We start from the raw sequence: 24,847 nt of genomic DNA on the forward strand, positions 1-24,847 counted from the left end.
TACTAAATATTTTACATCCCTAAATTTACCGATTAAAGCTCAGTAAACTATCTTCTAGCTCAGATCTGTGTGATCTCTAACTCTTCTCCTGCAACACAATATGTCAGCACGGCTCTTCCACATTCTGCCACCCTTTTCTAACTGCAAGCCACAGTTTTGGTATGAGGGAGATGAGAAGGCTCCTCAGTGCACCCTTTTGTTTGTGGGCAGGATGTGTGTGAAGAGCTAGCCATCCAATTTTGTTTTGAACCCATTGACACTATTGACACTATGATCCTTTCCACCCTATCAGGCCACCTTCTAGAGTTCATGATATAGGTGTGTTTTTACTAAATCAGCCCCTAGTAACATAAGGATTTAGTGAGTTACAGTTCTAAATTGCCTTTTTTCCCACCTCTTTGATGATTTCGCAAACCTCCACCATATCCCACCACAGCCTTTTCTCCAAACTGAAGAGCTAAAGCCTGTGAGGTCTCCCCTTTAACCTACAATGACCTCAAGATGCTCATCAAGGTGTGGGTGCACCAAGGTTTTTCTATGTGCCTGAAGGACTCATGCACAGAGAGTTCCACCAGCAGTTCACTCGCGAGCCGTGCTCCAGGGTCTAACCAAAGCCACCTCACACATACACAGGCTCTGCTCATACCTTACAATTGATTAAATAAACAGGAAGAGATGTAAAAGCATCAGCACTGGTCAGATGAACCAAACCTCAAGCAAGAAGCAGAAACACCTCAGAAGAACCTGAGAGCTGACAGGCACTTTGGTTTTAATTTTATTGGTCTTATCTGCACTCTGGATTACCTAAAATGACCTTCCTAAGACCAGCCTAACTCTGCCACCAGAAATACAAACCAGACTATCCAGAAGTCTCCCTATGCTGCAGTTCGTCTGTTTTCAACAGATCACATAAAGTGGGAGGAAAATATTCCTTCTGTGCGCGACTCCTGCCCAGGGAGCCACCTACAGCTGGAATAGACCGAGCGGCTGCGGGCAGAGCAGCCACCCGGGCTGTGAGTTGAAGCTTGGTAGGATCTGGATTCTGGCTATCAGAACAAGTGAAAACAAAATTGAGAGAGCATAGAAGTATGGTAAGAATCCCACCCATTTTCCCAAGAGGTTCCTTTATCTTTCATCCAGGCTTTTCTCCCTACTCCAGGGCCAGACGGACTCTACCTCCTTTCCCCTACCCATGACATGACATGGATAACTACTGAAGGTCCTTGGCCAGCTTCCTGCGAGTTTGCATCACTTGGCAAAACACCCATGAGAAGCAATCGTTTGACCAGAAGATGGAAAATGGGAAGCCACTGGACCAAGGAATGAGCCTGGCAGAGGGATGAGCTCTCACTCGCTGCTTCCCAAGGGTTAAGCTTCCTTTTCCTGCTTGTCCCAATAAACGTGGTAACCGTTTTATTCACAACTACATTCATAAATGACACCCTAACAAGCAGAAATCTTCTACTCCATCTTTTTTGTTGGTTTATTTTCACTGGAATTCTTCTTAAACTTGTTGTTCATCTTTTATCTATGTTATCCATGGAAAAAGTGATGATGGCAACAGGACAAAGGGACTTTTCCCCATCCACAATGTGCAAGCAAATCCTCACTGCTGTGCAAGCTTTTCCCTACAATCCACAAGAGCTCCCTAAAATTACCCTACATAACAGTCTCCATTACATTGCATAAAAGCAAGACTTAGAAAATAAACCACTCACACTTCCCGAATCCTTATGGAATTACCAGTTATCTGTGGAATAGTCAAGTCCCTGCCACTGAACATAACTCAATATGAAATAGCTGAGCACAAAAGCCCCTTCCCATTTTCTTCAACAGTGGTTCATTTACTGTGTTGAAATTGCTACAAAATATATTTAAATGTGCACATGAAAATACATTTATAAAGCAAAATAGAAAAGTTTTATATAGAAATCAATCTTCAGTTAGGAAAGAATTCCATTCAAACGATATTTTAATGTTGTCTTTTCATATATTTTTGCTGGCCCCCAAAATTCAACAAGCTCCACCAGGTAAAATGCACAGAACTACAAAACTTGGGTTGGGCTTCTGCAGTTTCACACTTCAGAAATGAAGGAAGAGTTCTGCAGAGGATCAGGTCTTTGCCCTCTGTCATTGGAGCAGCATCGCAGAGCTCCCAAAATAAAGAGGTCAATGCATGGAAGCTGGTAAAACTGTTGGAAGTGAGAAATTGGGAATTTATGGCTATTTTCTGCTTTCTAGGAAAAAAAATCTCTTAGCACCTATGCCAAAGGGTCATAAAGCCGCACAGATCTACCTCTACAGAGTCATTCCTTACAGCAAAGTGAAAAAACCTTCTTTCTATTGAGCTATGTGGTAATGAAATTATTTTGTTAACCTGCCTGAGCAATGCCCGTGATCTGGCTGGTTTTAAGTTTGCAGCCCAATACTGAATATAAGGAATTTTATATTTATAAATCTTCTAATACTTCAGTTTTAAACTCACACTTTGAGCAAGCACCACAAGGAAAGCATGCGAAGTCAGGCTATAATTTAAACCTCAACTAGCCAAGTCTAGTTTATGTGCTAAGGCTGTTCCTTTATCAAAAGTAACATTTAAAATTAACAAATATGCAGCATGGATACGCCTGAAGCAGAGACTGTATCACCAGTATATCAAACCTGCACCAAAGCTCCTGTAATTTAAAGTGTAGGTCTACAAGGATCTTTAAAACCTGGGTGAACGCTGGGTTAGCGAGCACTTTCTGCTTGAGATGATAAAGAGTGACCTCATGTTCTGCTAAAAATGTCACAGCTGTGACATTCAAACACCGAGCATGAGTTTTAACAGCCGTTGGCAAATGATGGTCTCAAAACTACGTGCTCCCCAGTTCCCAAACCACCAGTAAATAGTGATCGGTGGAGCTGATTTATGTCACCCCAGGGGCACCCTGTTGATGTCATTCCACCACGGAGGTAGATCTTGGCAATCACAATTAGGTTTGCTTCACATTCTGGGAGAAAACATTTTTAATCATGATTTTTGTACTTTTTATCTTTTTTATTTTTTTTGAATAATTTTCTAAATGATTTCTAGTTTTTTCTAAAATATTTCTAAATTTCTAAAACCAACACTGTAAAAAAAACCCCAAAACACACAAAAAACCCAATCCAAAATCCATCACTACTAAATCTGAAAGGACAATTCCAACTGACATCATCACACTGTACATGCTGACCTATTCTATAAAGTGAGAAGCAGTGATTTGCTACAAACTTGGAAGTTGAGACCTGAAATTAACAAACAGATGTGCACTAAATCCGTTGTGTGCTCAGCAATTCCTCTGTTTCGGGTCAGAGAGCCAAGAATTAACTAGTTGATTAAATTTAAACGAATTTTCTTCATGGCCATGAATTCTTCATGAATTCAACCATGAATTTTCTTCATGGTCATTAATTTAGATGTATTTTCTTCATGGCCATGAATTCACATTTACCATCATCACTACGTAAAGCAGCACCTCATCTCAAAACAGCAGCAGGGTTATTTAGGAAGAAATTAAAACACTTTTTAAGATCCAAATGAGAAAAGCTTAAAACAAACCTTGGAAAAAGTCCTTTTTAGTCCACTACAATCTACATTATATCAGCATTTTCAGCAATGAGATGGACTTCTAACAGTTCTTAACCTTATTTATGGAAGGGGAATTAAATAAGAGACTCTTTGAGGCTCAGTAATCTAGTTCTCAAGAGGAGGAAAAGTCTCCAGCTTCATTAACAAAGGTCAAATTTCAGTTTGTAAGTGATCACAAGAACACAAAAGCTAAAAGGGACAGAGGGAAGACCCAAGAAACGGAGTCGGATTAAAAGCAATGCACAGCAGGACTGCTATAAGCATCAAAGAGCCATATCAAATAACTTATTCACAACGTGGTTCAGAAATAATATGCTAGAAATCCTGTCAGCAAGCAAGATAAGCCAAATCCCACTGTGTTTTCTCAAAATAATTCGTTGTACATTTAACTGAATTTGGATATCAAAGGTCTGATTTACATCTTCCAAATACTTGTTTGAAAAGCAGTGGAAGAACGATGGCTGGATGTTTGTATTTTTTATCCAGCTTCATCTTTTGATCTTCTCCTTGCTGCTGACATCAAATAAACACACGTATTGGGATATGAAACTTGTCTCCATCCCCATTGTCCCAGGTTCTCCTAGGATTTGGAGTGTGTTGGAATCTAGGTCGTCTTCCCACCTGTCACCAAACCACCCAGTCAGTCTTCCAGAAACTAAGTAGGTTTAACTAGATATAAACAGCGTCCTCACCAAATCAGGCTGCATTGATGAATCCACCACCAGTCTGGTTGAGCATGAGCTTGGTCAACGTGGTTGTCCTGTGTGGCTTCGGCAACGCTGCTTTGCCCCAGCAGCAGGACTTTGCGGGAGCAGAGGTGGCTGCGCGTGTTTCCACAGCACACAGAGCTCTCAAACCCAGATTTCACGTGTGTCCCCCAAGGGCGTTATCATTTTCTGCAACCTCCAGCCTTCACGTCATATCCTTGACTACTCAAAGCCGGGTTGGACAGGGCTTGGAGCAACCTGCTCTAGTGGAAGACGGCTCTGCTCGTGGCAGGGGCTTGGGACTGGATGTCCCTTCAACACAAACCATTTTATGATTCTATGATACGATATTTATTTTTCTCATGCAGTTCCCCTCCCATATACACTCTGAACTCAGATGGGTTGGGGTCTTATATTACTTCTGCATAACACGATTGTCATGTAAGAAAGCTGTCTGGCAAAAATCCATCATTTAACCACCTTCTGAACCTTCACAACCTACAGGATCATTTCAAAATCTATCTTAAAAGTCAGAGGAATACTGGTGGCAAGTGCGGGCTGGGATTTAGCCAGGACATTTGCTGCAGGGTGAGTCGCATGTTGCTTACCCACTGTGAACTCAGGAGTCAGGAACCTTTCATGGTGAGGTGCAAGACTCTATTTCTCTATTATAAATCAGAGACTCGGTGTGTTTAGGAGATTTTGGTGGAGGGAGCTGGCAGATGCCAGCAAGTAGACATCATCCAAGTGCTGAGATCTTGCCTTATAGCAAGGATCAGAGATGCCCCTTCTCCTAGTCCACCTTCCAATTACTTGCTGGTATTGCCCAAACTCAAGACCACATATGGGAGATTAAGAACCATCTATATCCTCATTTGGGGTTCCTGCAAGCAGGAGCTGAAAAGGACTTCAAGGACTGTGAAGTGGTAGGAAAACTCAAATTAAACATCATCAGCTTGGTTCCTCCAGGTCAGAGAAGGGCAGTGACTGTGGGCTGGTGTCCCAGCAGCAGCCACAGAGCCCGGGATGCCCTCAGCTGCTTGTTGGCAGCGACGTTATTCCCTGAGGGCAAAGGAGCAGCTATTCCAAGCTCTGCCCGGACCAAGCAGGAGCTTCTCCTCCCTCTGTGCTGTGAGGACTCAACTCGGGGGCTATAGGAGGTGACATCGTACAAGCACTTGAGAACAAATTGACTAGTGAATGTTTAACAAAGCTGCTCTCTGCAGCAATGTGCAATGCACATAAATGCTCTTCTTTAACCTCTCTACCTATACAACAGGCAGGATTCACGCATTCCTATGATTTCTGGGACCTGTGAAAAATCAGTGTTCATGGAAGTCTCTGAAGACAAACCTAATTATTCTCCTGTCCTAGAAGTACAGATTTCCTGGTATTCCGTGCACTACCTCCCTGTTCCAGAAAAGCTGGCCCACGGACAGCCCTGGACCGACTTGACAGATCTTGCCACCAGTCTGAGTCTGCAAATTCCTACAGCTCTGGGTCCTGGGGGTTTGCCAGTGCTGGCGGATCTGTTCTTGTGCAAGGGCAACCCCACTCCCAGCGCCTGCTGCCTGACCTGGATCTTATTGCTGCACTGTGTGATCTTGGGCAAAAGAAGTCACAGACTCACACAATCAGCCAGGTTGGAAAAGCCCTTTAAGCTCATCCAGTTCCAACCGTTCCCAGCACTGCCAAGGCCACCCCTAACCCATGGCACTGAGGCCTCGTCTCCACGGGGTGTGAACACTTGCAGGGACGGTGACTGCAGCCCTGCCCTGGGCAGCCTGTGCCAATGCCTGAGCACCCTCTGGGGCAGGAATTGTTCCTCAGCTCCATCTAAACCTGCCCTGGTGCAGCTTGAGGCCGGTTCCTCTTGTCCCATCCCTTGTTCCTTGGGAGCAGACCCCAGCCCCTCCTGGCTCCATCCTCCTCTCAGGCACTTGTAGGGAGCGATCAGGTCCCCCTGAGCCTTCTCTTCTCCAGACTGAACCCCCCAGGTCCCTCAGCCGTTCCCCATCACACTGTGCTCCAGGCCCTGCACCAGCTCCGCTGCCCTTCTCTGGCCCCGCTCCAGCCCCTCAATGTCTCTCTTGTAGTGAGGGGTCCAGAGCTGAGCACAGGATTCGAGGTGCGGCCTCACCAGTGCCCAGCACAGGGGCACAATCCCTGCCCTTGCCCTGCTGCTGCACTGGTGCTGATCCAGGCCAGGATGCTGGGGGCTTCTTGGCTGCCTTGGCACAAGCTGCTCATGTTCATCAGCTGTCAATCAGCACCCCCATGGATCAGAACACTGGGAATTAGGAATCCATGAGATGATATAGGAAGACAGGGAAGGGGAAGGTGGTTACGCTGTACTGGAGTCTTGGCTGGAGGAAGCAGAGGGTTAATATGCAGTGGCAGTGCTGGAAAACAGCATGAATTTGGGTTGTTCTGGCTCTTACCGGCTGAGATTTGAGGTTGGGAATCAAAGTTTAATGGCCCATAAACAACTACCGTTGTGCCCTGCTATTTCAGACATGCTGACTAAGCATTACTGTTCTAGTCTCAGTTAGTATTTAAATATTAGGGAATAGAGGATACTTTTTAAAAAATCATTGGCTCATTAAAAAGAATTAATCAGTATTTGAGATGCGTTTCCTCGTCAAAACAAATCCACCTGTGCTGCTTCCCCAAATACACAAACAGGGCTGTGGGCTCTTTCCCTGACAGCCCAGACAAAACTCTGGATGACTTGGAAACAAAAAATCAGGAAAGAACACAACGTTTTTGGTAAAGCATTAAACAGAGGGAGAGGAAGCCTGCGCAGCCGAAGACACACTGGATGGTGCTTGAACAACCTCTCTTCTCAGAAAAGCATATTACCAAATTTTCTATGTGTGCACTTATTTCCAGTCTATAATTACTCTCCACAAGCATTTCTATGGAGTTAAATAAAGAAGCAGCTACACTACAAGCCTCCTACAGCATAATTCAAATATAATGTTAGTGCTTAGCAACACAGTCCTCCTTTTGGCAGCTGTGGCTTCAGCTTGGATATACAACCCCCCCTCTCCCCTAAAAACAACACATGCTGCTGGCCCATGCCCAAAATTCCCAAGCCAACGGGAGCTGGCGAGCTGCAAGCGCATGCTGCATGGATGCATCCATATACCCATGTGTTTTGGGGTCAGCATCACCCCAGTGTGACGAGCATGGATGAATACATGCGGTTCTGGAGGGGACGGTTGCAGCACCCAGTACCTGCGATGACAGGAAATGTCACGTCATCCCTTCCATCAATTCTTTGGGAAAGCGGCTCGGCACCGTGCCAGCTTTGCTCGTCCCTAATCTTAGTTTTCTGCTCATTATAGATGCGGTATCTCAGTGCTTGCTGACACCTCCTCTGATGATTTTTATGGAGCAACTTCATCAAAACACCTCTCATCAGCCAGATTTCCCTGTTTTCCCCTCAATTATATACAGCCCCATAGTTTTACACACAAGGAGGAAAATGATTTGGCATTGCTCCTGGAAGGGGTGGGGGAACAGGCTTTTGTGGCTATAACAAAACCTCTTCCTCAGCTGCTTTGAGGATATACCGTTTGAGGTGCTTCACCGTTCCCAGCTCAGCAAACGCCACTTAAAATAATGATGTACTCAGTCTAAATTATTAACTGGGGAAAAACGAACTTCATGTGAAGCAATTTGCTGCTGGGAGCTTGGGTAATGTTTATCCCATAGTTACCTATTTTAAAAGCACAAGAGTGTAGCCAGAAGAGCTGGTGAGACGTTACCTTGGTGCTTTCCTCCATGTCCTTTGAGTTGAGTAGCGCATGGTTAATTCTGAACACTATCCAGTCGAACAGGGCACTGTACAATGATTTAGCCATAGAGTTCCTCACAGTCACAGCCTGAAAGAGAGAAGAAAAGAGGTAATGGGAAAGGATTCCTGCTCTGCACTAAAATGGTTTTTGCTTCTCAAGCTCCCACATCCAACGTTCATATTTCTCCCTCGCCAAAGCTTTTGTCTGCTCTTTGAATTCACATCACGTAAGCCAGCAGTCCTCACACCATCGAGAGCTGGTTGCACTCCCAGGGCCAGGAGATGTGCCCGTCACCTTGGCTCACTTTCCTTTGGTGCATTCAAGCGGATGATGCACAAGATCACACCATAAATCCTACTACTGGAAGTGAAAGGTAAAAAACCCCTGAACATACATATATATGTATTTAACACATAAATTTAATTTCATCAGGAACCTGGAAGAGTTTATTCAGAAGGCAAGAGGAGGGTGGACATTGCAGAGCAATGATAGCAAGTGATGTGGAAGCAGACACAGGGTCAGACAGCACCTGGCACAAGCAGAAGGGTTACAAAAGGCAAAGACAAAACCCCTATAGTAAATCTAAGAGCATTACTGAAAACATGAAGTTTTCCAGGTACTGCCAATAAGAGCTAGAAATCAGAGCAGGGAGATTCACTGCTCATCCAACAGCTCTCCTAGAAAGAGGAATAATACCTCTGAAGAAGGGCCAAGCCCACCATGGTGCTCCCAGCCACCACACAAAGAGATTTTGCTTGATCAACAGTGATGAAAACCAAGATGAAATGAGGTTACCTGGGTGTCACTATCCCAAACACACCTGCCTGGGGACAGGCACCTACACATGTAACTATAAAGCAGTAATTCATATTTAAAGGCTATCATGGTTCTTGCTGCTTGTGATCAGCAGGCTGAGAGAGCTGGGCTGGGTCAGCCTGGAGAAGAGAAGGCTCCTGAAGGGGAGACCTGAGAGCAGCTCCAGTGCCTAAAGGGGCTGCAGGAAACCTGGAGAGGGGCTTGGGACAAGGGCCTGTAGGGACAGGCCAAGGGGAATGGCTTGAACCTGCCAGAGGGGAGACTGAGCTGAGCTCTTAGGCAGAAGCTCTTCCCTGTGAGGGTGCTGAGGCGCTGGCACAGGGTGCCCAGAGAAGCTGTGGCTGCCCCATCCCTGGCAGTGTTCAAGGCCAGGTTGGACACAGGGGCTTGGAGCAAGCTGCTCCAGTGGAAGGGGTCCCTGCCCGTGGCAGGGGTTGGAACTGAATAAACTTAAGGTCCTTTGAACCCAAACCAGGCTGGGATTCTATGATTCTTCCTTGGTTTAAATCATAGAATCATAGAATAGTTAGGGTTGGAAAGGACCTTAAGATCATCCAGTTCCAACCCCCCTGCCATGGGCAGGGACACCTCACACTAAACCATGTCACCCAAGGCCTCATCCAACCTGGCCTTGAACACCACCAGGGATGGAGCATTCACAACCTCCCCGGGCAACCCATTCCAGTGCCTCAGCACCCTCACAGTAAAGAATTTATTCCTTCAGTTTGAACCCGTTACCCCTTGTCCTGTCACTACAGTCCCTGATGAAGAGTCCCCCTCCAGCATCCTTGGAGGCCCCCTTCAGACACTGGAAGGCTGCTCTGAGGTCTCCATGCAGCTTCTCTTCTCCAGGCTGGAGAAGAGGCTCATTACCTTGAGCTGGACTGCAGTGCTTTGGCACACACTAATATCTTACAGTACCAGCCATGACTGTTGTATTTCAGTTCCTTTTAGCCACTCTAGAAGAAGAAACAAGGAAACAGAAGATTCACACAGAACTATTTCAATAAAACCTTAAACTAGAACAAATCAGTGACTTGTCACCCATTGCCTTGAAATCCTTCTCACCAGCCTTCCCTTCAAGGTACATCATCTGAGCGGCCTAATTTCACTGACCCCAAGGAAAATAAAGCTCCTGTAGCATCATTTATCTTCTACTAGCATTTTCCCACCTCTTTTCCCTTGAACTTTTTGTGCTGGCACCTCCTAGCACAAGCACAAGCTGTTCTGCCAACGCTTTCTCCCCCTCTTGAGTTGCAAGAGGAGAAGGCAGGAACGCGGTCCACCCCTGAGGATGCTCACAAGCACACAGGGTACATAAGCCTTCACATGCTGCTAGTGATGGCTCAGTAGCAATAAAACAGTGTCAGATAAACCACAGTGCAAGGATAATTCCAAGCTATTGCAACAATTAACGAAGAATTACTCGCTTGCCCCCAAAAAGCATTGCTACAAACCAGACCGAAGTGTGTGATGAAAATGCACAAGCAAGAGGATGAAAAGGATTTGTTACAGCCTTTAAAAGACTGAGTGTGAGTTTTGAAATGTCAGAGTTACCCAACAAGCATAGGAAAACGGCTGCATTTAGGAATACAAACAGATCTCATTTCCAGTAACCAGTTTTCTTCCCTTTACTGAAGGAAGGCTTTTGGGGAAGGTCTGTTTGCAGGTTTCATTACAAGCAACGTGAGCTGTTTGGGAGGTTTCCTGCTGTTGTTTTTATTTTTTACATTTTCTCAAGATGTGGGAGAATATTTCAGTGATTAACAGAAAATTTCATAACCACTTCTCTACGCCCATGCTCCAGCTCAGCCTAATGTGAATGGATAAAGCTGGGAAACAATCAGTGCCATTGTCACACCTGAAAAATCAAACTCTAGGGAAAGATGAAGGCCAAGACCCAGGAATGTTTCCTGCTTTCATAATCATAGAATCCCAGCCTGGTTTGGGTTGAAGAGACCTTAACCCTCATCCAGTTCCAACCCCTGCCACAGGCAGGGACACCTTCCACTGGAGCAGCTTGCTCCAAGCCCCTGTGTCCAACCTGGCCTTGAACACTGCCAGGGATGGGGCAGCCACAGCTTCTCTGGGCACCCTGGGCCAGCGCCTCAGCACCCTCACAGGGAAGAGCTTCTGCCTAAGAGCTCATCTCAGTCTCCCCTCTGGCAGGTTAAAGCCATTCCCCTTGGCCTGTCCCTACAGGCCCTTGTCCCAAGCCCCTCTCCAGGTTTCCTGCAGCCCCTTTAGGCACTGGAGCTGCTCTCAGGTCTCCCCTTCAGGAGCCTTCTCTTCTCCAGGCTGCCCCAGCCCAGCTCTCTCAGCCTGGCTCCAGAGCAGAGCTGCTCCAGCCCTCGCAGCATCTCCATGGCCTCCTCTGGCCTCGCTCCAGCAGCTCCACGTCCCTCTTGTGCTGCTGCCCCAGAGCTGGATCAGGGCTGCAGGGGGGGTCTCCCCTTCACACAGCAGAGGGGCAGGATCCCCTCCCTGAGCTGCTGCTCACGCTCTGGGGGTGCAGCCCAGCACACGAGGGGGTTCTGAGCTCATGTGCACACTGAAGCCAGGTCATGGGCAGCTCCTTGTGGACCAACACCCCCAAGTCCTCCTCCCCAGGCTGCTCCATCCAGCCTTCCCATTGCCTGGGTTTGTGCTGGGATTGTGCTGACCTAGAGGCAGGACCTTGGACTTGCCCTGATTGAACTCCATGAGGTTCACACGGTCCCACTTCTCCAGCCTGTCCAGGTGCCCCTGGATCCCATCCCTTCCCTCCAGGTGTCAACCGCACCACACAGCTCAGTGTCATCAGCAAACTCGCTGAGAGTGCTCAATTCCACTGTCCATGTTGTTGACAAAGACTGAGCAACACTGGTCCCAGTATCCCTGAGGATCCCTATGGAACATCAGTCGCTGGTATGGGACTGTCTAATGGAAAGATGGCATTGCTATAGCAAAAAGGCTACAGCACATGCAGCAGTGCATTTAAAATAAGCACTTAAACATTCACTCCTGTATTTATTGGGGGATTTCTTTATTCCTGTATTTATTATCCTACTTATATTAAATGTGATTATTCTCTGAAATACATATATTACATATGGCTTGTCTTCGGGTATAGAATCAGGGAATCACAGAGCAGATTGGGTTGGAATGGACCTTCAAAGCTCATCCAGTCCAACCCTCCTGCAATGACAGGGACATCTCCAGCTAGATCAGGTTGCCCAGAACCACATCCAGCCTGGCCTTAAGCACTCAACCACAGCTTCTTGTCTCTTCTGCAAGTCTCGGTACGTGACACTTCAGTGGATCTGGAACTGTGGCACTCTTCAAACCCTTTTTATTTCCCCCACGAAGCAAAATAAAAATAGCTCCTGCAACGCCAAAACAAATCTCTTGGGCATCAAAGCGAGAGCAACATCTTGCACACATGCAGAGACAGTGCTGATTGGAAAGCAGCGCACGTCAAGTTGGAGAGTCAGGAAATAAGCTGCAGACACGGCTTTAATCAATAGGTTTCCTGCTTATCAGGCTATCAAGGCATAGATTTTATTTCTTATATGCTAGAAATGCCATTTGTTGGGGTTGGCCAATTTTGGCTAAGCCCATCAAACAAGATATTCGGGTTTCTACATAAGATTGTATTGCCAAAGCAATTGGCCTGAAAGTTTTCGTGATAGGCATTGGATTCAGGCTACCTTAAAAATAGATAGGCTTTTGGAACCATCTTCTGCCAAAGGGGACAAGGCAAAGACAGACTGAAGAATTCAGATCTCTCTTTGAAGTGTTTTGGAGCAAGGACCTACATTTGGGCAGCGCCAGCCTGTGTTTTACAGGCAGCAAAAGATATAATCTAAGGAAACCAAATTGGCTCAAATTAAAAGCCTCTCTAAAACATATCTGCACATGTTCAGTAGATTCTTAATTCTTAAGATTACAAACTCTCTAGATAAGCACATCTTCCATCCACAGCCATCCCTACAGCATCATCACTCCTCCCACCCACAGACAGGATTTGTCCCTCCCGCTGTTCCGTACTCAACTGGGATCTGAAACACTGAGGAAAGGTCTTTTCCTGCTGCCATTATCTGTCCCCAGATAATCCAGGAAAGCAAAAGGGTTACAGCCCCCCCCAAGAACTTATAAATGGAAAAAGCAGTGAATCAAATAGAAAAAGAAAACCCAAAAGAGGTGTTAACACTCTAAATAGTGTGTCTGCTTTAAAAAAGTATGGAAAAGGAAAAATTTCTTCCCTTCCCCTAAGACTCTGTTCTTAGCAATTCTGCTGCTTCCAATCAAATCCCCCCCACAAATCAATATAATGAAATTATTATCTATGAAACTTGAATTTTATAGGCTTCTTTGTCATAACAATAGCACCTTTGCATTAGACAGTCTCAATCTATCTTCTGCCACAGAACCAATGACTCATGAAGAACAAAACCCAGACGAAAGCTGTACGTGATGATGTAAAGGGTGGTATTTCAATGTAAGCTTAGTTTCCTCATTGCTGACTGCTGTTAGAGCCTGTGCAGGGGCCAGGCAGCTGCAGCTGGCCGAGTTCATAGCAAAGAAAAAGTCGCCTTTTTAATAAATGCCACAACGATTTCTTTCACCTTGCTGCATATTCAGAAACCACACCAGCTTATACATAGACAACCAAGATTAAAGCATCTTTTTCACTTCCCCAAACCCTGCTTAAACCAGCAATTTGGTACTCCCATGCCCCGACATTTTTAAGTAGAAAAGGAAATATCTAAGGGAGCAATTTCATGCTGTAAGCTGCCGGCTGAAGTATGGCTTTAAATATTGAAAAGGTGCCATAAATGTAGTGCTTCACAAGCAGATGGGCCCCTTTGCTGCAAAGCTCCTATACTGGATGTACCCACTCTGAACAACTCATTAGAAAACACTTTTCTTACTTCCAGTTTCATTTCATACCTCAGGTCTTGCCCCCGCCTGTCTCCCTGCTCCTTCTTGGAGATGCAGGGATGCCAGAAATAGTAAAACACAGGCTTGTGTGTGTGTCAAGTCCATGCTGGCATTGCAACATCACAAACCTTCTAGACTTGGTCATGGAGCCAAAACCAGGAGAAATCTCCAGCTCTTTGACCCCAATAGGATATTAAGGCACTGGCTGCTGTAGGGGCAACATCAGCACTTAAAATATACATCCATCAGCACATAATCTAATGGGAAAAAAACCCACCTTGAACTGATCACAGGCACCCATCAAGGTGTCCATCACAACTGAGTTGAGCTCAGTCAACTTTGTCTTTATACCACTGGATAGGTTTGGTGCTTGGTGAAGGCTTCATTTAAGGTACCCTCACCCAACACAGCTCTTGATTTCATCTTCACAGCCCAGTAGAGAAGTGACACCAAGCTCTGCCCTGCCTTTGGACCCTCATCTCTTTGTAAAACCAACAGATGACTTTGCAAAGCACACAGGAAGAGATGCCCATGTACCAGCAGGTACCAGGTACCAAAAGGACTTCATTCCGCTTTATCTTCTCCCCCCTCAGTGCTGCTGCAGACACTGAAGTTCACTGTTGAGACCTGCCCCCCCAGCAAACACCCAGTTAACCTTTTACATGGTCTGCTGGGATAAGAAGTTCCCCAATGTGCAGCCCATGTTCCTTGCTGGATTCAATGGTTACGCTGTTGACTAACCTAACATATGGCAAACCCGAGCAATAGTTTAATTTTAACAACAAAACCTCAAGTATTTGTCAGTTTTTCAGACTAAGGGGAATAAATCACGCCTGGAGAATAGAGGATGGGTGGAAACAAATGTTGAAGGGCTTTGAAAGGCAAAGAGCACTTGTTTACTATGCATAATTGCAGTGGTACCCCAATGACTGCACATGCCAGGTTACCAGAAAGCAAACAGATCCTGCCAAAGACAAAGCCACCAAGATGCTGCTGGAAGATATGTGGTTTTAATCCAACACTTCCACAGCCAAGACCAGCATTTCCTGGAGTGTGGAGCCCACTAACTGCAATGAGATTCAAAGTGATACTGAAATGCAAAAGCTAGATCCAATCCCCAATTACTGCACCCAAACCAAACCAACCATAGACCTTATCTGGAACAGCAACCAGTCTCTAACGTTCAACTTGAAACAAAAACAGTGCATGAAGGGCTCTTTTAACCAGCATAAACACTTCCTCTAACATCTTGTTTAAAAAAAGCCTGCATAAAAGAAATAACCATTTCTGCATAGTGTGTCCCTTGACACGGAGACCAGGATATCAGAAATAGGCAGAAGCAAAGCAAAGCTCATCCATTTTGTTACCACTTAGGAAGGGCCCTGTATCACTGCACTGATCAATTGTGGGTAAGAAATGATTGCCAAGTGGTATTTAAGAGACAGCTATAGATCTCTAGAGTCTTTAAACATCTTAGCTCATTGAGAGGTCTGCCCATCTTCCCTCACTGCTAACGTGAAGGACAACATAGACTGATCCTGGACAAACAGAACAAACAGGCCAGGTGATGGAAGGTGATAGGTATTCAGGTATGGGCAGATCTGTATGACCAGTTCATCAAAAAAGCCGACTAACATTATAGGTCAAAGCCACTGAGTTTGCTCAGGAGGCACACTGAGCATCACTCCATCACTACTATTCCAGAGCACAGGAGGCACCACTCGCACCTCTCTAGAAACGTGAGGCAGAAAAAACCAAAGATAACTTTGCCCAGGAAAATCGCCCTTTAACACATGAATATTGGAGAGCAGCAATCTATCTGGGGTCACTACTGTAAGAAATGCAGCTTATGAAGGGTGCATGCACCTAGAGCTAGGATTTTGGACCCCTGTTCCTAAATACAGACTCGGTTAATGAGAATTGGATTTAAAAAGTAGAACTGGAGAGTAAGCACAAGAACCAAACCGAATTAAAGCCCCACTGAGGATTAAAACCCCATTGTGCTCATTAACTGTGACAATGTGCAACCCTTATGCTACTTCTTCAGCATTATGCAAATCTGTGAAACATAAAGACATACATAAAGCCTTAAAGACATGCTGAACGATTCACTTGCTCAACAGGATGTTACTATACTTTTCAAACACTTTAAGTCACCATAATGCTGCTAAATCCCAGTTTCTCATCAGGGGCAATGTAGACGTGGAAGTGAGGTCAAGAGCACCCACCCCAGAGTTCCTAAAAACTGAGTACTTGAAAAGGGGACGTTTAAATGCCATTTTTCAGCACAAATCTGGGAAATTCATTAGATGTGGAAGAGAAGACTTGGAAGAAGGTGGTGATGACTTCTTGCTTTGTTGTTAGCATCAAAGAATTGTTGCTTTGCTGCTAGTCAAGAAGACTTGGTGCCTTGTTAGTTATGGTCTGTCCTTTCTCAAGTTTTTGAGCATTTACCTTAGAGACCACCTGTGTATCTCACGGTGGAATTACTTACACTGGATAAACCCACTGCCAGCACGTGCATTCCCTACTAGTGCACAACTCTCACCATATCAAAAACTCCGGCTGTACAAGCAACTCTCCTTGTAAACTCCTCAATAGGAACTTGCAGCAGCCTCCAAAAATTTCTTTGTTAAAAGAGGAATGATCCCAATACAGGCGTAGAAAGCACCTATAGATTCTTGCTCTGTTAGTGACCCAACAACTCTTCCATAACATGTACATGAACACAGACATGTGTGGGTATTTTCTGCCCTCCAGGAAGAAAACAAGCAATCCCTGCTCTCCTTTCAGACCCCCATCAACAAACACTTGGAAAAACCAAGTAGAGCAACTCCAGGATGGCAAGGAATGTTTCTTTCTGAGTGTGAAGTTTGCAAGACTTGACGTAAATCACAAAGACAGGAGCTAAGTTATGTAGGTAAAGCCAGGCACCACAAAATACTTTACGTTGTCTGCTTGTGTATAATGGAAACGGAGACTCCTCTTCAGGAAATAAGATATGAACACAGGAAGACAGGAAATACCCCCTTCTCCCTTAGGGCCTTTGGTAGACTTCCTATAATTTCTATACAAGGATGAAATGTGCTTCTAATGAAATATTTGAAGGGAAAAGCAGCGCTAGGATTCTTCCTCTTCAGGAAATCCCCCCAGATCAAACCTGTATATGTATTTTTAGTGGCAATGTGGGGGCTTTTGTTTGTTTGTTTTTCTCTTTTAATATGTGGAATCACTTTCCAGGGCTTTACCCAACTGATGTTTCTGCTCGCAGGGATCTGGCACTAAATCCCAGGAACCTGCTGATATCCTACCAAACAAAAAGATTTAATGAGCTATTATCACACACAGGATTTGACTTTTGTTATCGTTTGATGTCTGGTTTAAAATTCTTATCAGCCATTCCCATTTTCCCCCCATTTATTCTCCAAGGTGAAATCTGGCTCCATAATTACATTTGCACTTACTGTAACACAAATGTCTTATTCCAAGATGACTCAAGAGGGAAAAGCACAGTTTAATGCCTGCTGAATTTTGCCCCTGGTATTGACCTACCATTTTCTGATGATGCCTCCTCCTTCAACCACTTCTGTGGGTTTTGCAATGCATATCATTTTCAGATGGGAAGGAGGGGAGGGAATCAAGGTAAATGTTTATTTGTTTGCTTATTTGACTCAAAGTACCCATTAAACACAATCACACTGCATGCATGAGTAAATGATGAAATAAATCAGTTTCTATTCTGAAAAAAATCCACATTTATCTCCTTTTTATGAAAAAATATATCTATTAGCAACGCTGAGGCAGTGAGAAGGGCTATACCACCACTAGCGACAGGATTTAGCTATTGCTAGAACAAGCAAAACCAAGAGCAATTCAAGCTCTCCTAATACACTTGATTTATATCTCATAGAAGGTCTAATGAACAAGAACAGAAGCTGGTCCTCCATTCTCAGTAAGTCTTGGACATGTAGTCAATTGAAAACAGCACACATGGGCATCTGGGGGATGACAGTCTCATGAATTACATGATTAAACAGGCTCAAAACCCCGTTTTATTTGAGTAGGGCTTAGGGATGCCAGCTACTAATAAGAGTGCTGGTATCACAGTATCACAGTATGCTAGAGATTGGAAGGGACCTCAAAAGATCATCTAGTCCAATCCCCCTGCCAGAGCAGGAACACCTAGATAAGGTTACACAGGAATGTGTCCAGGCGGGTTTTGAATGTCTCCAGAGAAGGAGACTCCACAACCTCCCTGGGCAGCCTGTTCCAGTGTTCTGTCACCCTCACTGAGAAGAAGTTTCTTCTCCAGTTTAAGTGGAACCTCTTGTGTTCCAGTTTGTACCCATTACCCCTTGTCCTATCATTGTTTGCCACTGAGAAGAGCCTGGCTCCATCCTCGTGACACTCCCCCTTTATATATTTATATACACTAATGAGGTCACCCCTCAGTCTCCTCCAAACTATAGAGACCCAGCTCCCTCAGCCTTTCCTCATAAGGGAGATGCTCCACTCCCTTCATCATCTTAGTTGCCCTGCGCTGGACTCTCTCCAGCAGGTCCCTGTCCTTCTTGAACTGAGGGGCCCAGAACTGGACACAATATTCCAGATGCGGTCTCACCAGGGCAGAGTAGAGGGGTAGGAGGACCTCTCTCGACCTACTGACCACCCCCCTTCTAATACACCCCAGGATGCCATTGGCCTTCTTGGCCACAAGGGCACAGTGTTGGCTCATGGTCATCCTGCCGTCCACTAGGACCCCCAGGTCCCTCTCCCCTACACTACTCTCTAACAGGTCGTTCCCCAACCTATACTGGAACCTGGGGTTGTTCCTGCCCAGATGCAGGACTCTACACTTTCCCTTGTTATATTTCATCAAGTTTCTCCCTGCCCAACTCTCCAGCCTGTCCAGGTCCCGCTGGATGGCAGCACAGCCTTCTGGCGTGTCAGCCACTCCTCCCAGCTTAGTGTCATCAGCAAACTTGCTGATAGTACACTCAATTCCCTCATCTAAATCGTTGATGAATATATTAAATAATATATAAATAATATGGTGTCAAAGAAGTAGCTACCACATGTACTAAAATGCTAATAAAATCTAGTTTTAATCTCTGACACCCTTACTACTCCATGAGGGCTGAAATGAAAGCATACGTAAGAGGGCTTCAGCTTGCGTTTGTAGTTGTAGGGACAGAGAACAACTGCTGCAGGATGGCTTGTGGAGTCTGTTGCTCCTGTTCTGAGATGGAGTAGCACCTAAGGAAGGGAGCGACACATAGCTGTGAAGCGGAGCTAAATTAGGGAAGAAGCAGAGAATGAGGAGGACGGTGATGAAGTTTAGTAGCACCACATGCACAACCTGCCGGCATCGCATCCTCTCTATGGCTCACACGAAAGTGGGGAGAATACTGTTGGGTTTGAAAACAAACAGATGAAAACTCCAAGTTGCTGGAATTAGGTGAGGTCTAAGTCCCTCTTTTTGTCCAGATGCGGGTTTTAGTGTCTTGCTCTTATCTCCCGTCAGGTTCAGTCTTCTCAGTGGGTCCCAAGTCACACGTGTGCACATGGAGAGTTACGGTTTCCTGCTCTTGTGCTCACTTCCTATCTATGAGTGAATGCATCGTGTCTGGTTTACATTCACAGCCGTGTCCTGTGGTGGGAGATGGATTAAGCAGCTTTTGTGGTTCCCCTCTGGGTCACAGGACATAGGCTGTGATGGGCAGGCTTAGCTCTTTTTTTCTTTGACAGAGGCTTAACACCCAGAAGAAAGGACTCTTGCAGGATATCAGTCTCTAGCTTAATCCCTATCTTGGCATCAAGGAGTATTATATCATACTCGGGCTGGATAAGTATGATGTAATTTTCCATACTCGTATTTTATCTTAGCATCATTTTAAAATCCTGTCATTCTCTGTTTGCTCATCCTAAGAGAACTCGAGTTGTTAATGCATCATGCTGACTCCAGCCTGAAAAAGGGGCTTTTAATGAAATTTATGTTTGACTTAGGAGGAGGAAAGATGTCCTTTAGAGCATCATTGAAAGAAGAGTGGAAAATGCAGGAGTCTAATTAATTAAAAAAAAAAAGAAGGAAAAGTTCACTTAAAAAGTTCATTTCAACACACTATAAACTTCCAGAAAAGGCTTATTTTTATGTTTTACTTCTATAAATGTACCTGCAACTATATACTGAAAACCCCAAAGAACAAACCCCTAAGCCTTGCACCACCACAGTGGCTGGCTCCTGCTTCCCAGCTGCCTGCTGCATCCTGACAGTAACCTTCCTCCCTCACCCTGGAGCCGGGAGGCAGGGGGTGTCCAGCCAATGGATTCTATCCAAGGGATGCAAGTGTCAGTGATGCTTTCCAGAACTTATGGGTGGATTTTACAATGAAAAATAGACTGGGATGCCATTACAATACAATACGGAATCATTCTCTGATACCAAAACAAGAGGACACTGAGGATTTTTCTCACTAAATCAGTTACAAAGTTCTCACATTTTCAGACTTTAGTTTCCGACTTTACGCATCAAACACGTTGCTTTTCTTTAGTCTTCTTGTGCTCTCCCTTCTCTTGTACCAGTTTCCCACTACCCTTCACAACCACCTTCCTTGGACCAATTTCCAGCACCTTCACAATTACCTTCCTTGGATAGAAGTCTACCTCCACCCTGCCAGCCTGTAGTACCCAGAGGTTTTTTTAGGGGCTCTCCCAGCCTATACCAACACTCTTCACAAATATCCCAACCACCATGGGAGAAGTCAGATCAATGGGGTTGTCCACTGAGACAATCCTCCTGCATCCATGGATCATCAGGTTGACAAGAAAGTCCATCAGAGCTACCAGCCTGCCTGCTGCTCCAGGAAACTGGCAATCCTTTATTAATCCTTTTTAAAAATATCATTAAAAACATTTTTAATGTTGCGTTCTTCACCATAAATTAATGTGCTCATCGTTACACCACTCCCTATCTGACACGTGTACCCACTGAAATGGCTCCTGCTCTGCCTGTGCTAACACGACTCCTGAGGAATAACACAGGAAGTGTCAGTATGTTCCTGCAAGCTGCCCCCTCCTTACTCATCTTCCTGCTGTTAGATGGGTGTAAATGGGGAAACAGTGGAGAATCTGAAATGAGAAACATCTTCTGTGGGTGTGGAGGATCCACCTATTGTATCTCATGTGGTGGTAGGCAGGACTTGGAAGAGGACAGATGGAAGACCCATCATCCCCATCACAGATTAGAGACTGCCCACTATTTATAGAATCATAGAATCCCAGACTGGTTTGGGTTGGAAGGAAGCTTAAGATCATCCAGTTCCAACCACCTGCCACGGGCAGGGACACCTTCCACTAGAGCAGCTTGCTCCAAGCCCCTGTGTCCAACCTGGCCTTGAACACTGCCAGGGATGGGGCAGCCACAGCTTCTCTGGGCACCCTGTGCCAGTGCCTCAGCACCCTCACAGGGAAGAGCTTCTGCCTTAGATTTAACCTGAGCTTCCCCTGTTTCAGTTTGAACCCATCACCCCTTGTCCTTTTGCTACAGTCCCTGATGAGGAGTCCCTGTCCAGCATCCTTGTAGCCCCCTTCAGACACTGCAGGTCTGCTCCTCACTGGCTGCTCTGAGGTCTCCACGCAGCTTCTCCTCTCCAGGCTGAACAGCCCCAATTTTCTCAGCCTGTCTGCATACCTTTAGAGATGTTTTGCAAGGTGCTGTCTATAATATTGTCATATTGTAGCTGCATATCTGTAATATGCTGTGGTTGTGCTTTTCTAAAAGCACCCACGTTACAGTCAAAGCCAAACTAACCCAACGAACATCTTCTTAGGGATTTTCTCAAAGTTCTGTGGAGTGATGCGGTTACAGCATCATCTTCCTAAAAAGATTTCAGTCAAAGCCTTCAGCCTTCTGCTTTGGCCAGGGTGGCCAGAAAATGTCATCTGTAACAAATCAAACGAGAAAAGAAAGGGAAAACCCCACTGTCTCCTCCTGAAACAAAATTCCTCCAGAAAACAAGCCCGTGGGGTTCTGTGGTTCTTGTTTCTCCCCATGGAGGAAAGGATGAGAGAAGAGCTTCTTGGAGGACCCCTACTAAAAGGTGCTCACACAGAGCAGCCAGGAGGCCACCATAAAGAGCTGCAGAAGAACAGAGTCACAAGGCAGGCAGATTTGAAGGGTCCACTGATGGGAAAGGTTTCAAACACTTATTTAAAACTAAAAAGGATTTTCCTCCTCATCTCTTCATCCGGAGTCTGTTCTATGGAGAACATGAACAGAGATCCCATTCAGTCTGTGTTTTCAGACTGAAACTGGTACATACATAAATTAATAGGTTACGTGGTGGCACAAGAAGTCAATGTGTGACCTCACTTGAGGAGGAACTTGCAGGCTACATTTAGGGAAAGTTGCTCACCACTTTACAGCCACAACGTACCAGCATTCCCACCATGAAGTCCAACGCATCACCAAAAATAGCACTTGAGCTTTTCTAAGCTAAATCCTGCCCTTCTGTTGACCCTTTCCAAGCAGAAGGCACTGTTGCAGAAACACTTGTTCCACCAGTGTATCCTCGTCTTTGCTTCAGGCTTCCTGCGTTTTGGCAAGCTTCCTCAGAGGGAAGTTATTTCTCGTCACACCTCGACTGCTTCGGCTGTAGAGGCAATGTCTGTGATGATCTTAAGGTCCTTTCCAACCCTAACTATTCTATGATTCTGTGATTCAAATTCCTGTGCGGGTACAGCTGACTCGCTAGACCAGGAATGGTTCATTTCCAGTCTTACAAAGCTTTTCAGATCAATTTAGCCTCAATTTAAGTAACAAAAGGGACTCCATGAAATTAAAGCATCTTGTCAGTAATCAGATGCAATGAAAAGAAGCCATTAAAGAGTCGAGAACGGATTTGACGACAAGGAAGGGCAGCTGGAGCGGGGAGGTTGGCTACAGGCAGAGCAGTCCATGCAAAGTCAGCGTCTCCCTTCTTAAAGTCCTTATTTTGGAGTTTGCTCAGAACCCCTGAAATCTAAATGTCTCCCTTTTTCCCCACCCCCCCTTGACATTCATGCCAAATAAACAGCATGAACTCAGCTAACACACAGGAATTTCCATGGTGCACAAGGCACAAGAGTGATCATAACAGCTTTTGGACATGAGACCCAACATCGACGGACTTGATCTTCCTAATAAAGGAAGGATGCTGCATCCCATGAAGAAATACATGCAGGACACCAGTCCAAAACCCCACTAGTCTCACCTCATTCGTATTCTGTCACTAAGCACAGCTGGTGCTTGCATTTTGAAGGGGAAAATGAGAACCCTCATCCCATGAAAAAGTTGCTTTTGAGGTTGTACACGGCAAGGCTGCCCTCCTGTCCTGACGCAGAGACACTCACTTGGCTCTTCAAAGCTTTGTGGGGTTTCAGGGTTATTTCAGAAGTATTTCTCTGTTAATTCTGAATACACTCATCAACGTCCCAGGTCTTCAAAGGAACCCTGCTAAGCTCCTGATGCTAATAACCTGTGGTGACAATGAGTCTCCTAGCTAATGGGGTTTGGCATAAGTAGGTGCTTCCAGCAGTTTGCCTACTTTCTGTTCCATTGAGTGTCCCTGTCCCCATACTTGAGGACTGAGAATTTTCATTTCACCTTCTTCACGCTATTAATTATTTTGTCTCCTTCCCACTTTATCTTCTCTAATGTTTCAGGCTGTTAAATGCTCCTGATTAAGCTGATCTTTTCCTTTGTTGGCTTTTTTTTAATGTCTTAGATAATGTTATGCCATTTGGCCCTGAGTCTCCATTCCTCTTCTCTTTATAATGCTCTGAAAAAGGCATCAGAGAGTCCCACTACTAGCACATGAGCTAATGAAACATCGCTCAGCTCTTTGCTGTAATGAAATACCTTTTTCCCCTCCTTAAAGTCTGCTCCTCAAGGCTTCTCTATCTTATGTCTCTGCCAGTTAACTGTTATCATGCTGAAAACTCAGTGTTCTCCCCCAGGCTTTAGCCTGAAACACAGTGCAGTTTACCATCCAAAATAACCATCTTGCGATGGTTATTAATGAACATGCCAAGTGTCTTGTATTCATCAGCAAGAAACTGACCCCAGGTAAAGAAGATCAGTCCTGTGTTCAGCTCTGGGGCAACAGCCCAAGAGGGACATGGAGCTGCTGGAGCGAGGCCAGAGGAGGCCATGGAGATGCTGCGAGGGCTGGAGCAGCTCTGCTCTGGAGCCAGGCTGAGAGAGCTGGGCTGGGGCAGCCTGGAGAAGAGAAGGCTCCTGAAGGGGAGACCTGAGAGCAGCTCCAGTGCCTAAAGGGGCTGCAGGAAACCTGGAGAGGGGCTTGGGACAAGGGCCTGTAGGGACAGGCCAAGGGGAATGGCTTTAACCTGCCCGAGGGGAGACTGAGATGAGCTCTTAGGCAGAAGCTCTTCCCTGTGAGGGTGCTGAGGCGCTGGCCCAGGGTGCCCAGAGAAGCTGTGGCTGCCCCATCCCTGGCAGTGTTCAAGGCCAGGTTGGACACAGGGGCTTGGAGCAAGCTGCTCCAGTGGAAGGGGTCCCTGCCCGTGGCAGGGGGTTGGGACTGGATGAGGGTTAAGGTCCCTTCCAACCGAAACCAGGCTGGGATTCTATGTTTGCAGCCTAGACCTTGCTGTTGCAATATAGAAGAGTGCCACAGGGGTAGGAAACAACACGCCTTTTTTGTGCTCTACATCTGCTTGCTGGGACCTCCCTGGCCATACAATGCAGGCTCTTTCCATTCCTCTGGTTTTTTAGGTAGCCATTTTTTACTTTCAATTCTGAATACACAGGAAGTTAAATACAAGACCTATTTATGGTGACACTCATCAAACACAAATCACAACAACCAGCTCTTAATAGCTTTCCAAAATTAATGGAAGGGAAGAATCAGCTCACTCGTTGCCCAAGAGGTTATCTCACATCTTTTATTTCCCTTCAGTTGGACAAATTCACTTTTGACTTCACT

General features: G+C 45.5%; 1 protein-coding gene across 1 annotated transcript in view; it reads right to left on the reverse strand.

The window, feature by feature from the left end:
- The window catches only part of MYO9A (myosin IXA), a gene marked incomplete at both ends in the record, with an annotated part of 156,205 nt that overhangs the window by 71,135 nt on the left and 60,223 nt on the right, over nucleotides 1–24,847 (reverse strand). The window contains one exon of the mRNA XM_080626175.1: nucleotides 8,094–8,210. Coding sequence (XP_080482301.1) covers nucleotides 8,094–8,210 — 117 coding nt within the window. The remainder of the gene's footprint in view (nucleotides 1–8,093; nucleotides 8,211–24,847) is intronic.

The sequence above is a fragment of the Psittacula echo genome (assembly GCF_963264785.1).
Source record: "Psittacula echo genome assembly, chromosome: 10".
In the NCBI taxonomy this organism is placed as follows: domain Eukaryota; kingdom Metazoa; phylum Chordata; class Aves; order Psittaciformes; family Psittacidae; genus Psittacula; species Psittacula echo.